Raw genomic sequence first — 16,518 nt, 5'->3', positions numbered from 1 at the left:
TATCAATGCCAGGAAAGCAATGCTGCCCATGGCTCCATGTGGAAAGGACAAAGCTCTGCATCTGAACTTTGCTCAGACTCTATGCCTTTCTTCCCCTGGCTGATTTTAGTCTGTACCTTTTCCCTGTAATAAACCATAACCCTGAGTATAACAGCGTTCAGTGTATTTTATAAGTTCTAGCGGGTTATCAAACTTGAGGCTAGTCTTGGGAACCCCTTGACCTTACAGTTAGTGTCAGAGTGATTGCAGCCCTCTGCACTGTGTTCCTTCTAAACATAATTAGCTGATCAACTGCAATGAATAATTTTTATTAATTGCTTTCCCAATAGCCATTCAATCTTCTTTTGGAAGTAGCCCTCTGACTTCAAAATTTAAAGAATTAAGAAACTACCTTTTAGTTTATATGATTTTAGTTTTGCCAGTCTACCTCTTTTTGAACTCACAAATGTATATGCTTGTCTGTCTACCTATATCTACCATCTACCTATTTAAAATCAGTTTTCATTTACTTATTGTCTTAATTCAACTTATTTCCTATGCATTTAGAAAGAAACAAAAATAACTGCACTCCTTAAATTTAAATTCCAGAGGGGGAGACAAATAACATAAAAAATATTTTTCTGTAACATACCAAAAGATGATATATGCAATGGAGAAAAAAAGTAGAGCAGGCTGGAGGAACAGAAATAGGATTGGGAAGTTGTTTACAAAGTTCAGGTAGACTGTTAGGTGGTTCTCTTTGAGAAAAAGACAGTTTAGAAAAGCCCTAAGGAAATGGAAGGAATGAGCCACACAGGTGTCTGCGGTAAGAGAGGTCTGGGCAGTAAGAAGAGACAAAGCTCAGAAGTGAATGAGTGGCATGTTCATGGAATAAGGAGGAGGCCAGTCTGGATGTTAGGCTAAGCGTAAGAGATAGGAAGGGTAGCAGAAGTAGAGCTTGGAGGTGGGGCGAGTTCATACTGCATTAAGACTTACTGACTTCTGAAGGGCCTTTCATTTTTACTCTGACTATATTGGTGAGCCAGTGGGTTTAGAGAACAGGCGTGACATGATCTGACTTACGTTTTGAAAGTATCCCTCTGGCTACCATGTTGGGAACAAAGTCCCACAAGAGTGGAAACAAGAAACAGCAAAAAGTCTAGTGCAGTGTTATGGATTGAATGTTTACATTCTTCCAAAATTCATATGTTGAAGCCTCAATGCTTAGTGTGGCTGTATTTAGGGATGGAGTCTCTAAGGAAGTAACTGATATTAATTGAGGTCATAAGGATGGGGTTCTGATTCAATAGGACTCAACAGGATTAATGTCCTCCCTGTCTTTCCCTTGTCCCCCCTCAACCCCATGTGAAGGCCAGGTGAGGACATATGAGAAGGTAGCCATCTGTAAGCCAGAAAGAAAACTCTCACCAGAAGCCAACCCTGCTGGGCCTTGATGATGGATATTTAGCCTCCAGGATTGTGACAAAATAAATTTCTGTTGTTCAAGCCTCCCAGTCTGTGGCATTATGTTGTGGCATCCCAAGCAGACTAAGACATTCAGTGATCAAGGAGAGATATGATGGTGGTTCAGTCTAGGGTATAAGCAAGGTTATAGGTTTTAAGGAGAGGAGGAATGAAAGTTCAATTTTGTGCATAGTGAGTTTGAGATGTATACTGAAAATCCAAGGGGAGATGTAAGGAAGACAGTTGGAGGGAGGAGGTCTGGACAGAGATATAAATTTGGTAATTATCCCATCAAAATTGTAGCATATCATGATAAAGGATGAAGTTACCCAAAGTAGAAAATATAGAGAAGAGAATGCCTAAATATTGATCCCTCGAGCCCTCTGACATCTAAGTGGTCTGGAAAAGAGTATGGAGCAAAGGAGACTCAGAAAGCATGAAAAGTAAGGGACAGCTCAAGACCATATGCCTATCTTGGAAACCAAATGAAGAAATTCTTTCCAACAAATGTCTTCTCATTTAGTGGGAAGAAAGTACCCTTTCAAACGCTGCTATTAGATCAAGTAAATTGATCTGAGAATTGGCCACTGGATTTAGCAATGATGAGGATTTCGACAGGAATAGTTTTGGTGAAACAGTAGAGACAAGCTTGAGTTGAGTGGGTCTGAGAGATCATGGGAGAAGAAAAATGGAAGATATTAAATAAACATTTAATATTTAATTAACATGTTTAAAATAAACATTTAATATTTAGTTAAATAAACTTCCAAGTAAAACTACTGAAAAGAAGAGAAATGAAATGAGGTGGCAGAGAGAGGGTTAGTAGAGTCATGGGAATTTGGTTTGAGGATGAGGTAAATAACATATTATTTGTATTTCTGTTGAGATTATAAAGGATCACAGACACTGCTGATGTTAGAGAGAATGGGCAGGTATTGTTGGAATAATGTCCTTGAAGCAGCTGAGAAGGGATGAGTTATAGTGCACAGGTGAAAGGGTCAGCATTGTATAGAAACATAGTCAAGCAGAGTTTGTGAGTGTAGGCGCTTGAATAGATGAGGCTTTGGGATTCTAGGGAGGTTCTTTCCAATTGCTTCAGTTTTCTCAGTGAAGTAGAAATAAAGGTCATCATCACAGAGCTAAGTGAGATACAAATGTGATACAAACAGCAGTGTGAGGATGTGTGAAGAATTACTTTTTCTAATAGGAACCCACAATTCTTCTTTCCTGTAGGAACTAGTCCTTCTCCATTTGCACAGTGGATCTGACAATACCCACTGGTTCAAAGGGTGGCTTGTAACCCAAGTCCCGCTAATAATTGTGTACCTGCCCACGATTATGCATTAGGACAAGAATGTGAACTGTGTTAAACCAATGAGACTCAGTTATGGAATTTTGAGATGGAATGCACATCTAAGATGTGTTTTTTGTCTACACTTACACAAGCTCATGGTTAATTACAAATGAAGTTAACTAAGGGGTATAAGCCAGAGTGACTTGTGTTTCACGTCACTGTAATTAAAAGAGCCTTGACTAAAATTGAATACACACTAGCATATATGAAAGATTCTGAAATTTCCTTCAGACAAACAAAACACTGATGATATGATGTCAAAGAAGCTGGATTCCTGCCCAGATCTGTCTTCCCCAGAGGTTTACGGAGTTCATAACTCTCGAAATATGCCACTTGGGAAGTGATTACTGCTACTAAAACTAAAGCAAGATCTGACCATCCTTTATGTATATCCTGACAAGAAGGAGAGAATTAAGTCATAGATAATAAATAGTAACAATAATGCAAATAATTGCATAGCACTTATTATGTGCCAGAATTGTTCTAAGTGTTCCATGTGTGTACAAATATGTGTATGTGTGTGTTTATTCCTTAAACTATGTCATGATGGAGTTTTCATAATCCTAATTTTACGGAGGGGTGAAACTAAGGTGCAAAGAAATTGAAAAAAAATAAACTGGCCAGAAGGGACCTAAATTGATAGTAACAGAACCGGATTTTGAACCAAGAAACCATGGTTCCAGAATATATGCTCTTAATAATTTTATGGCCTTTATAGCAAACTACTATATTTTTCTTATGGTAGCAGAAACTACTAGCTACCAATCCAATATTTAGTCAGAGTATAATATTTGAACACTGAATTTATTCCACATGGCAATTTCTCAGATTCTCAGTTATGAGACCTAGTTGGGCTAATGATATATAAATAGAGATTATTGGGTGGGACTACTGGGAAACCTTATGAAGAGGTCTTTTGCCCTTTTTGGTTATTTCTTCCTGTTTCCTGGATATGAATGTGATGGCTGTAGCACCAACAGCCTTTTTGGCCCATGAAGCAAAACTCCATGCTAAGGATATCAAAGAAGAAAGACAGAAAGAAACTGAGACTCTGATGCCCATAGTATGGCCATACTTGCCTTGGACCATCTACTTGTAGACTTTTATATGGGAAAAAAAAAAGACCCTCATATATTCAGTCACTATATTTTGGATTCCCTGGTATATACAGTCAAACTGAATCATAGAAATCTGTAGAACTAAGAAGAAAAATGAGCAATCCAAATATATCTTGTTTGGAATTTTAATTATTTCCTAATTCACCATATAAGACAAGCAGCTAAGGCCCTTGTATATGCCATGAATGAAGCATGAAATATAAAGCATTTGACCTCCCTGTACTTTTTTACCCGACAAACTTACACCCTAACAGATGTTTGTTATTGGATTTTAGTTTTTAATAGAGAAAGCCCTCTTTTCCATGCTGAATATAATATTAAGACAAAAATACCAATATATATTTCTTATATATAATCTTATTCATATATTCATATGTTCATATATAAACTTTTATATAAACTTAGTCATATAGGCATGAACTTATCAATAAATCTGAAAAGTGATTTGAATTCAAATATAAAGGTAATAATTGACCAATCTGTTATGATTATTTCTCATTTATATAAAGTTCTGAAGGATGTTAAGCAACTGAAAGGACCAGGGCCACAATTTCACAAAATAAAGAAATGTATAGATATGTTTATACAAACACAAAACGAGGTTGGTATGTTGCAAATGTACTGTCTACTCACAGGAGCTTTGAAAGCACAAAGCCTGAGATATAAGGTTAAAATCACCCAAGTGCTTTCTTATTCTATTGGCAACAGGGGGCAGTTACCTCATCAGGAAGGGAGCTGTGTTTGATTTTTATTAAGGTACATCCCCCAAAGATCTAGAACAGTGCTGATAAATAGATGCTCAGTAAGTATTTCGCTGGTGTTGAATGAATTGGGCATGAACACTCAGAGAAATATCAAAGAAGGCTTTTGTCATCGCAAGATACATGGGCAGTTCCTTTGAAAAAAGATCTTTGAAAAATATCCAGCTGGCTCTACAGTCACAAAATGAATGCAATAGACAAAAACCTGAACAGATAAAGCCCAATATAATGGAACAAAGTCTCTAATACCAAGGGATACATATTATACTTTCTTTTTTTTTTTTTAACATTTATTTATTATTGAAAGACAGAGACAGGCAGAGCATGAGCATGGGGGGGGGTGCGCAGAGAGAGGGGGAGACACAGAATCCGAAGTGGGCTCCAGGCTCTGAGCCGTCAGCACAGAGCCCAACGCGGGACTCGAACTCACCGTGAGATCATGACCTGAGCAGAAGTCAGAAGATGCTTTACTGACTGAGCCACCCAGGCGCCCCCATATTGTAATTTCTATTCCTATGCCTACTATCTTGTTTGCTCTATTTTCTTTTTTTTTTTTTCTTTTCTTTTTTGTTTTAATGTTTATTTATTTGGCGGGCGGGGGGGGGAGGGGTGGCACAGAGGGAGACACAGATCTGAATCAGGCTCCAGACTCTGTTCTTATTCTATTCATAGCATGAAGCCAGATCTCAAAGGTTGAAAAATTTGACTTCTGTCTCTCAGGGCATATTAATTTCTTAACTGTGATAGTTTTTAACCTGAGTGGGTTATCCATCACAGAAGGCCTTACAAGCATGAGGAGGGCAGATGATTTAATGATCTCTCACTAGCTTGTAAACCCAACTATGAATTCAGAGACAGAGATCTGAAGAGGTTAGAGTTTGGCTTAGGTATCTGCTCTGTATCAGTCAGATGATGATGCTCAGATACAGATAGAGGCAGAAAACAGGCAATGGTGGAATGAAGGTGGAATAGGATGGCTACGCAGCTTTCAAGTTCCACTGAGGCAAGACATCAGATTTTTGTTTATCTTCTACTTGTGCACACGCACATAACACATACACTCACACAGGATTACATTTATTACAAAACTTTACACAGAATAATTTGTAGAGATAATACTAAAAATGTTCTTACCACCTAATGGTTTTAATTGATACGGACATCTGACTTTTGGATGGATCCCTACATCTTTAGTGTAAATAATTCACATAAAGTGTACACATTCAAATATAGCCTGGATTCTTAATTTTATACATGTTAACTTTTACAACCAATCTTTAAAAGCTTTGGTACATTTGTTATACTCCAACCTAGCAGCCTTGACTCTAACACATTCCATTGATTCAAAGTTAAATATTTATTCATGTATATATCTCTCCTGTATATTTAATTAGAGTCCTGTTGGCCTCTTTTAATGTATACATCTATGTCATTTATACTATGAAATCTGTCTTTATTTGCCTCAATTTATTTTCTTCACAACCTCTATTAAACAAATACTTCATCATTCTATTTTATCTGACACATATTTACATATAAATTTAGATCCTTCTGGAATATTAATTCAGTAACAATTATGTAATTTTATCCTAAATTTTTTTCTGTATTACTTATGCTTTGAAAATCATGCACCTTTATTGTTTAAACTATCTGAATGGAAGTTTTCTCTTATTTTTTGCCACATCATTTTTTTTTCTGCTTTTGCCTCAAAAATTTGCAATTTTTGAAATAGGTATCTGAGAAGATACTTCTGAGTCTAAATCCTGGGAAATCTTCGATGTGATCATTCCTTGCTGGTTTTTTTTTTAATCCGTGACTTTTAAAAAGTATTTTACGAAGGTGAAATTCATATATATATACATATATATATATATATATATACATACATATATGTGTGTGTGTGTATATATATATGTATATATATATAATTAACCATTTTAAAGTATACAATTCAGCGGCATATATGCATTCACAGTGTTCTGCAAACCACCACCTCTCTCTAGTTTCAAACCCTTTCATTACCCTAGAGGAACATCCTGTTCCCTATTAAGGAACAACCAACCCCCCATTTTCCCTGCCTCCATTTACTGGCAACCACTAAATGCCGTCCATCTCTATGGATTTACCTATTTGGATAATTCTTATGAAAGGAATCATACAAAGACGTTTTGTGGCCACGTTCTTTCACTTAGCATGTTTTTCAAGTTCACCCATGTGGTAGCATTCTATCAGTGTTTAGTCACTTTTATCGGTGAATAATGTCCCATTGTAAGTGTAAAGCACATTTTGGCTATCCATTCACCTGCTGGAGGAAATGTGTGTTGTTTCTACCTTTTGATTATTACAAACGATGCTGCTATAAACATTTGCATACAAGTTTCCATGGGAACATATGTTTTCACTAATCTTAGGTATATACCTCAAGGTGGAACCATAGGTCATATGGGAAAAAATTCTATATTGAACTTTTTAAGGAAATGCCAAACTACAGCCCACTGAGGTTACATCATTTTACATTCCCACCAGCAATACATAAGGGTTTCTATTTCTCCACAACATCACCAACACTTATTTCTTGTGGTTTTGTTTTGTTTTGATAGTATTATTATTATTACCATCCCAATGTGTGTGAAATGTATTTTATTGTGGTTTTGAATTGTATTTCTTTAATGTCCAATGTTGTTTCACAGCATTTCATGTTCTTGTTTGCCATTTGTATACTTTCTTTAGAAAAAAAGTCTATTCAAGTTCTTTGTCCATTTTTTAAGTCTGGTTTTAGGGGTTGTTTTTGTGTTTTGTTTTTTGTTTTTGGAGTCTTAGAGTTCTCTATTAATTCAGGATATTAAATCCTTATCAGATATACAATTTGAAAGTATTTTCTCCCACATGTAAGTTGTCTTTTCACATTCTTGATAATGTTCCTTGAGGCACAAAAGTTTTCAAATTTCACAAATCCAATTTATTTATTTTTTCTTTGTCACTCATGCCTTTGGTGTCAAATCTAAGAATCCATTGCTAGGCCTAAGATCGTAAAGATTTATCATATGCTTTCTTTCAATAGCTTTATGGTTTTAGATTTTATATTAAAGTTTTATATCCATTTGAGTTCACTGCAGTATCTGGAGTGAGGGAGGAGTCCAACTTCATTTCTTTGTATGTGGTGGTCTTCTAGCTGCAGGTACCCTTGCCAAAAGTCCCTAGAGTGGTGTTAATACACTCAATTCACCGTGAATGTTTGTTTCTCTGTTGATTTTATTCTATTGATCTATATGTCTATCCTTATGCCACTACCACACTGTTTTGATTAATGTAGCTTTCTTTGTACTGTTTTGAAACTGGGAAATGTGTAGTAGCCAACTTTGTTTTTCTTTTTCCATATTATATTGATTATTTGGAGCCTCTTATAATTTCCTATGAATTTGAGGATTGCCTTTTGCCATTTCTGTAAAAGGCCATTGGACTTCTGACAGGTATTGAATTGAATCTATAGACCACTTTGGGGATTATTCCCATTTTAACAGTACTGTCTTCTAATCCATGATCATGTCTTTCCATGTACATGTCTAATCCATGTACATGTCTTTCCATTTAATTAGGTATTCTTTAATTTCTCTCAGCAAAGTTTTTTTAGTTTTTCAGTGGACAAGTCCCTCACCTACTTGGTTAAATTTATCCCTAGGTATTTTATTATTTTTCAATGCATTGTAAATAGAATCATTGCCTTAATTTCCTTTTGAATGATTAATTGCTGGTGTTGAAAATCAAACCAATTTTTGTGCATTGATAATAAGAATAGCTAACATCATATAGCACGTATTAAATGTCAGTCATTGTTCTAAACATTTTACATGCCTTCAAAATACTAAAATGAGTTGCTGTAGCCTGTTAAGATAGAGACACCTTGTGCTAGCCTGGGTTACAAGGCTCTTGTCATCTAGGCCTCAAACAATACTTCCATCTGTATGTATCTACACTAACACTGAAGAAGTTCATGGCAACTGAACACACTATGTGCTTCCATCCCTTGATGATATGGCACAGTCTCCCTTTCTGGTAGGATTCCTGCCTAATTCCATCTGTCTGGGAAGCTCCCATCATCCTTCAAGACTTAGCTCAAGTGTTAACTAAACTACTTAACCAGTTCTTTTAGAGAGGATCCTTGCTGCTTTCTTGTAGTAACTTTTATATACCTCTTTTATAATGCCTTAATCTTGTATCACTGTTACCTCCTCTGCTTATTCTGTTGCCCTCCGCTATTACTGAACTAGTTGAATGCAGGGACTATATTTTATATGTATTTGAGCTCTAAGGCCCGATACAATATCCAACAGAGTGTATCCTCAATAAAACGTTAAATGAACGAGGGGAACAAACACACAAAGGTAATCTACTTTGCGCAAAATGTGTTCAGCCTACTTCGATTCATCCAAAAAGCAGTAATTCCCCTGCATCGTTAAAATCAAGAAAATTACTTTATTAAACACACTAGTCGTAGTGAATGAGGGGTCTGTTTCTCTTTCTCTTCTTCCCTTTCTCTGTCTAACCTGAAATACAAAAATCATCTTTGTCCATCTAAAAAGAGAACAAAGCAGAAATAAACATAGAAAACCCAGAAATACGGTACTGTTATACTCCAAGTCAAAGCCTCTAAGAATATTCTCTTTATGCTAACATGGAAACAAATGATGAAAAGCAAAATGAAAAGAAGAGCAAACAGAGAGGGAAGGAAGCAAACAATAAGAGACTCTTAAATACTGAGAACAAACTGAGGGTTGATGGGGGGGTGGGGGAGAGGGGAAAGTGGGTGATGGGCATTGAGGAGGGCACCTGTTGGGAGGAGCTCTGGGTGTTGTATGGAAACCAATTTGACAATAAAAGAAGAGCAAAACAGAAAGAAGACTGAATATATTTCCAGAAAATCTGAGTAGTGTTTATATCTCTTATTAACAGGGTGGCACTGACTCTGTATTTAACTCTCTGAGCCTCAGCTTCCTCACCTCTAAAAGGAGCCGATATGCCCAGCCCCACACACCACAAATTACTGGTGTGAGTATCAAGAGAGATAATGCCTTTGAAAGTTTGCTACAAAACATAATGTGCTGTACAAGAAAGTGTGTAGTTATTCACTCACCGAACACAGTTCTTGCAGGAACAGATTCTCTGTTAAGCCAGAATGACACTTGGGAGAGAATGACAGTCATGATGCAAGGCAGATAAGTCTGAATCACAAAATACCCAATTTTTCTTTTCAAGTGGAAATGAGCTGTCATTACGGTATATTCACCTAGAAGAAAAATTTAAGAAGCTTAAGGAACTGTAATAGTCAATAGTTTGAACATTTTGGAAATGGAACGGATTTGAGAAAGAACAGTCCCTGATTTAAAAAAAAAAAAAAAGAATTTATCACATATATGCCATGAAAAGTATAAACCTTTAAATGCCTCTTTAGCATAGCAAGGATTTTTAAAAGTGAATTTTAATATTACCAAGAAACTTGCACTACATGCCTGAGGTACGGCATTTCTCTTTCTCTCCAGGTCATGCTTGTGGACCAAGGGGATACAGGATGCACAAATGCTCTCTGATCATGAATTATCTTACTTGCTCAGGTCTCTTATCCCCACTGATACCAACTTCCAGTCTCTGCTCTGATTGTTCTAACTCTCCGGCTTTTTAAAGTGCCCGTCTCTGGTCACATCTCCAAAACTCACCCGGTCTTTTGGCCCAAATTTTCCACTTTTGACCCTGTCACCCATTCTGATTGTCTCAATGTTGTAGGTGTACTCTAATTCACTATCATTATTTCTATCCAGTCCTGAGAGCTACCTTCCTTTCTGGTCTCTGAGATTACACCTGACAGTTATACAATCATTAGTTCAATGTGGCTGCTTTTTCTTAGATGAGTGTGGCCCTTAAAAAAGGCATCAGCTTGGGGTGCCTTGGGTGGCTCAGTCAGTTAAGTGTCTGACTTCGGCTCAAGTCATGATCTCATGGTTTGTGAGTTCAAGCCCGCATCAGGCTCTGTGCTGACAGCTCAGAGCCTGGAGACTGCTTCAGATTCCGTGTCTCCCTCTCTCTCTAACCCTACTCTGCTCACGCTCTGTCTCTCTCTCTCTCAAAACTGAATAAACGGTAAAAAATATTTTTTTTTTTTTAAGAAAGAAAAGGCATCAGCTTTCCCGTGCAGGCCAGTAGTAATTATCCAGAAATCAAGAGTTGAATAGTCATAAATTACCCAAAATAGGAGGAAAATAATAAGAAAACTGGGGAAATTGTAACACTGTTTGAGGGTAAAATGGTCTTGTCTGAAAAGACATGCACTCTTTGAATTGGCAGTATATTTTAGACCACTGTTTCTAAACTTTATGCACACCTCCTTGGAATCTCCTTGGAATCTTGTTAAAATGCAGATCCAGACTTAGTAGGAAGTCAGGTCTGAGACTGTAAATATCTAACAAGCTCCTACAATCTGTGCTGCTCGTTCTTGAGCCCAGGAGCAAAAGTTGTTAAGCAAACTAACGTATTTCCAATGACTTCAACCCATCAATTTTATTATAAACGTGCTTTTTTGCAGGGGGCACCTGGGTGGCTCAGTTGGTTAAGCGTCCAACTTCGGCTCAGGTCATGATCTCACAATTTGTGAGTTCCAGCGCTGTGTTGGGCTCTGTGCTGACAGCTCGGAGCCTGGAGCCTGCTTTGGATTCTGTGTCTCCCTTTCTCTCTGCCCCTCCCCCACTCATGCTCGGTCTCTCTCTGTCTCAAAAATAAATAAACATTAAAAAAAAAGTTGCTCCTTTTTAGGCTTATTTTACTAACCTGTACTGGATTTAATTGTCTCCTTCCCAATTGATTGGCCCAGCAGATCATATTGATTTAACCTGGAACCATCAGGAGCAACTTGCACTGAGTCAGATGCATTGTAAGTCCAAATATAAGTGACCTCTGAAGTGGTATATGCATCTGTAGAAAAAAAAAAAAAATTAAGCACTTTAGTTAAGAACCATCAACATACTGCAACATCAAAAGTTATATATTACATAGAAACACTATTATAAAACTTGATATTTATAGATAATATTTTATAGAGTAAAAAAAAGTCTTTGAAATTTTACAACTTTCAATATGAAGAATGTTGAAGCAGATCAAGAGAGAAAATCATGACCGCAGAGTATTTTCATTGCAATCACTTTGAGAAGTGAACAGCAAATATCTCTTCAGAGCTTACAAAAATCACTGAGCCCTGAGATGGTTAAAATATCTTCCATAATTCCAAGGTAGTAGATGAAGACATTGTAATAAACAGCTTTTAAATACCCAAAGTCCATTTAAATGGCTCGCTTCGAAATAGCAATAGCAATCTCTTACGAAATAACGTTTATAATTCAAAATGATAGCACTCTCTGGACATAAAGGTAACTTATTACCATAGGAGAATACTGATGAATTGCATTGTTTTTAGTTTAAGGACTGTTTTTGTAGTTAGTTTTGTAAGTTTTTCTTCAAAACCTTTCCCTGGTTAAGAATTAAATGACTTGGCTCTCATGATTCAATGCATTTCATTAGAAGAATGAGAACTAGTTATTGCAGAACATGTAAAATAAATCAGAATGCCATAATCTCATCAAGATACATGTACTCCTTAAAAGATGTTCATTTTAAAATCAATGCACATAGATCTCACTGGACTATACTTTTATAGCATCCCAGTTAATTTATGGACTGGCAATAGACAAAACATATACAGACCCGGTATAACCTTCTGATTTATTTGGCCAAAGATACAGAACTTAGCAGAAGTTAGATGATTCTAGTGCTGGAAGGCAGGCAGCATATCTTGTCTTAGCCTTTCTCTGGCCCTGGCATTTCCCCTGTAGCTGTTATGACCTCTCCATGAAGATAGTCTCTCCAGCAGTTGAATTAACAGATAATTCTTGTTATACTACTGACCTGTTGAAGAACTTCTATGTACTTTTGCTCATGGGAATGTTTTAGAAGCATTAGTTACTCCTGGTTCTTGAGCAAACCTCAGCATTAGAGTTACGTTGTCAATTAGAAGAGAGAAAGGATTAGCTGTCTCCAGCAATATCCCTGCCCCTAGCTCTCTGGGATTCCGGAAAATTCATTTACATGCCATTGACAAGGTTTCTAGTTCGATAACATTGTTCTGGGATGACCCTGCTACCTATGTTGATCCAAGGTCTGAGATCACAAATAAATTCACACTTAAGCATCAGTAACAATAAAGTGAATGTTTATGAGTTTGCATCTTATTTTCTGTGTGGTCTTTAATAGCATACTACAATGTTGCCTGGTTTCTGAGTGTTACTACTAAATGTTAGTATCAGTGAAATACTCTTTTCACTGTTTCCATATTCACCTATATCCATAATTATATTATATTCTGTGAACCAATATTTGAAATAGAATTCTAAATATATATATATATATATGTATATCTTTGTATGTGTGTGTATACACATTTAATAGCAGTTATATTCCCATAGTTAGCATATGAATTCTAGTTACTCTAAAGTCTAAGTCTGTATTAATTTCAATTAGTTAATCACTGATGATTCTGCTATTATGATTAAATAAGTAACATTGGTAATGTGGATAACTAGCAATCCATTTGCAGATCATCAAGTGGCTTGTTTTGTTTTCCCCATGAATATACATCAATAGTTGTGAATATTAATAAATTATGAAGTTTTCTTACGTGTAACCATTCTACTTTTGAATTGTGATGTTTAACATTTAAACATCGATAAGAGAAAATAACACCCTACAAGTGAAGTGACACTTTTGAGGAGCTAGTGAGACCCTGAAGGGCAGGGACTCTATCTTGCTCATGTCTACACTGCTTGCACCTGGCACAGAGGCTGTCACCCAGAGAAAGTTCTTGGTTCATTCTTGTTAGATTGGTCAATAAACTCGTAATATTTTCTTATGTTATTTAATTTTACAGAAGATGGAAATCTGCATAGGAGCCCAAGAATCTGTTAAAGAAAGTGACTGATACTTCCCATGTGTTTCATGAAAAAGCAATGATAGCATTTCATTAGTCAGACAGGAATATGGTTTTTAGAGACTGGTGAGAGAAGACAAAGCAGAAAGTTACGAAAGACCAGAAAGGCATTCTTGGCCCACAAACACACATATAAACCAGGAGACCATTGCAGTGTTTATCAGTAAAGTGTAAAAAAGGAGAGAAAGATAGCTTGTTTTACACATTTTACTATAAACTCTATCTCTAAATTGGATTTTCATTAAATAATTACATTTAATTCTGGTAACTAGCCCATTTTTGAGTCCTAATCTGCACTAAACATCAAATGCACCTTGACTTGATTCTGAATATTTGATAACCAGAAAAAAAAACCCAAATTATTTTTAATTATTAACTTTTATCCCAGAAGATGATTTACAATCTCCTTTGGACTAATGGACAGAATATATCCAGACTCCCATTCAGGAACTTTTAAATAGCAAGAAAATATATAAAGAGGTAAGGCAACAGAAATAAAGCAAAACAAAAATGAATTCAAAATTGTACATTTATACAAAAGATGCTTCTTTAATTCGAGGACAATGGTAAGTTTCCATAAATTCTATCACTTTAGGGGAGAAAAGGGGGCTTGTAAGCAGAAGAGGAATAAACAAATGGCTGTTTCTGCCAAAATCTGTTGTGCCAACATTTTAAGGTTTGGGTTGGTTTTTTATACCATGCTTAATGTCCATACTTTTAACACTTATGGATCAGGCACCTACTATCGTCAAGGATCAGTAAAAGAATATACAAATTGTTCATTCAAAGTGTCAGAAAACAAACATGAAGAAAATGAAATCCAAAAGCAATTACTTAGAGAATGCCTAACAATAAACTTTGCATGTTGTCAGTATCACTTTTAGATGGAGAAAGCCATGTTCTCAAGCATGCAATATTTCACTACTCTGTGGACACATTACAGGGGATTTTTAAATTTCATTTAACATATTTTTAAGCATATTTATTGCATATTCAAAATGGAGACATCAAATCATTTATATTTGGTGCCTTAATGGTACTGACTTGACCAGTGAAAAATTCCTTCCCTTCTTGAGCCGTTGCTGCATTTTGAATAAATCCTTTCCTTGGTATCAAGCCTTTTCAATTTTCTCTTTAATGCCATTTATGTAATGCAAATGAGGTTTTCTCTGCTGCATCTGCTGTAGTTTTTTCAGCATCATGTTTATGTTGTATAACATGATTGACTATCTTAAATAATTTTGGAAAAAATGCCAGTATTGAAGTGGTGGTTTCCATGACAATAAAAGAAGGCTTTGTACTTAAAGAAGAGAGTCTCAAAGAAAATTGAGAGCTGACACCTTTTGTCAGAATGAACAGAACAAACGAGATTGAACTTCTCAGTCCACAAGACTGTGGTCATCAAAATAATTAGAGGAGTTTGCATTCATATTAGCTATCTTTCTTCCCTTTTCTTTCACTTGATACAGTCTGTAGGGTAAAGGCACTTATTCAATCATGCATCTTTTTAACCAGGTGAGAGCACTTCATTTCTATTCAAGGGAATGAAAAATCAAAAGGTGCCCTGAATGGACAAAGATGGGGATACCTGAAAGAGCAAGGTAGGTTTCTGAAAAGCTTAGGTAATGGGACAGGCTAACACAAGAGAGAAGCTGTGACAGTCCTCTCCATGAATTTATCCCAAACCTGCCCTAAATGCTTTGTGGGCCTTGGGAGATGATTTGACCTTCCCTCTTTTCAATTATTCCAGCAGAGTGGATGCTTCTGCTTGACATACAAGATATAACCTCAGTGACCCAGAGAATAGCCAAATACACAGAGCCTTTTCTGAAATATTTCATGTACACAGAAGGTGCCTGCATGCAGCAATCCAACTGCATCATCCCCTTCAAATTTATTTTAGGAAATTAAAAAAAAAAATCACTTCCATTTAGTTGAAAAGTAGGAAGATAATTGCACAGATCCAGCTTCTGTGCCTGCCATTTGCAACACGCTGATTATTGCTTTAATAAACAACAGAATCTAACCCTTACAATTCATTCCTAGTTATCAAAAAAATTATTTTTGCATTTTTAGTGTGCTAGAACTTGGAAAAGAAGGTAAATGACATGGTCTGGACCTTGACAGGGAGCTACTAGACTACCTTTTCCCATGTATAAAAACACATGATGTTCTTTATCAGCAGTAAAACAAGGGATAATTTAAACACCATGATTAAAATATAATGATATTTGAGAGTACAACAGGGCTAGCAAATTAGTTCCTTGAGGGAAATCAGCAAGTCTTTTACTTCTATATCTTTTGGGGTAAATATTAAGCATTTCACAATACTAGAAGAAAACTCTATAGTTGAGCATTGCAGCAAGCTCTCCTTGATTATACAGACCCAAAATATGTACCTCCATCCCCATACTTACAGCTGCCAAATTTCAGAGGACACGAATGAGCATCCATAGGAAAATCCTCCAAGTGCATTGGACATTCAGCTTGAACTGTAAGCCTAAAAGTGAAAATTTCACTCTTTGTTTAAGTAAATTGGTAAGTGACGACAAATCACTCCCTACTGTTGGGAACAGCATCAGTGATGAGGTGGGATCTTCATTAGAGCATTGTATTAGGCTAATTCACATTGAAATGTTTTTGTTCTTTCACTTTTAGGTGATCCTTCAGAAGACATTAGCATATACAAAATCTGAGCTCAAATAACAATATTTATTTACAAATAAATATTCTTAACCAATTTGTACTCTGTGATTTGTTAAGAAGAAGTTATATATATATATATATATATATATATATATATATATATATATATAT

The 16,518-nt window shown here is 36.1% G+C and overlaps 1 protein-coding gene across 4 annotated transcripts in view; it reads right to left on the bottom strand.

The window, feature by feature from the left end:
- Window positions 1–16,518, bottom strand: part of GABRA2 (gamma-aminobutyric acid type A receptor subunit alpha2) — a 125,501-nt gene that overhangs the window by 36,404 nt on the left and 72,579 nt on the right. For all 4 annotated transcript variants that reach the window (XM_040484566.1, XM_040484571.1, XM_040484590.1 and 1 more), the window contains 3 exons: window positions 16,119–16,201; window positions 11,493–11,636; window positions 9,808–9,960 (listed from right to left, as the gene is read on the bottom strand). In XM_040484566.1, coding sequence (XP_040340500.1) covers window positions 9,808–9,960; window positions 11,493–11,636; window positions 16,119–16,201 — 380 coding nt within the window. The remainder of the gene's footprint in view (window positions 1–9,807; window positions 9,961–11,492; window positions 11,637–16,118; window positions 16,202–16,518) is intronic.

The sequence above is a fragment of the Herpailurus yagouaroundi genome, unplaced genomic scaffold (assembly GCF_014898765.1).
Source record: "Herpailurus yagouaroundi ecotype Mexico unplaced genomic scaffold, PumYag 28, whole genome shotgun sequence".
Taxonomy (NCBI): domain Eukaryota; kingdom Metazoa; phylum Chordata; class Mammalia; order Carnivora; family Felidae; genus Herpailurus; species Herpailurus yagouaroundi.
Note: the sequence above shows the minus strand (reverse complement) of the source record. Positions and strands in the feature narration are given on the sequence as shown.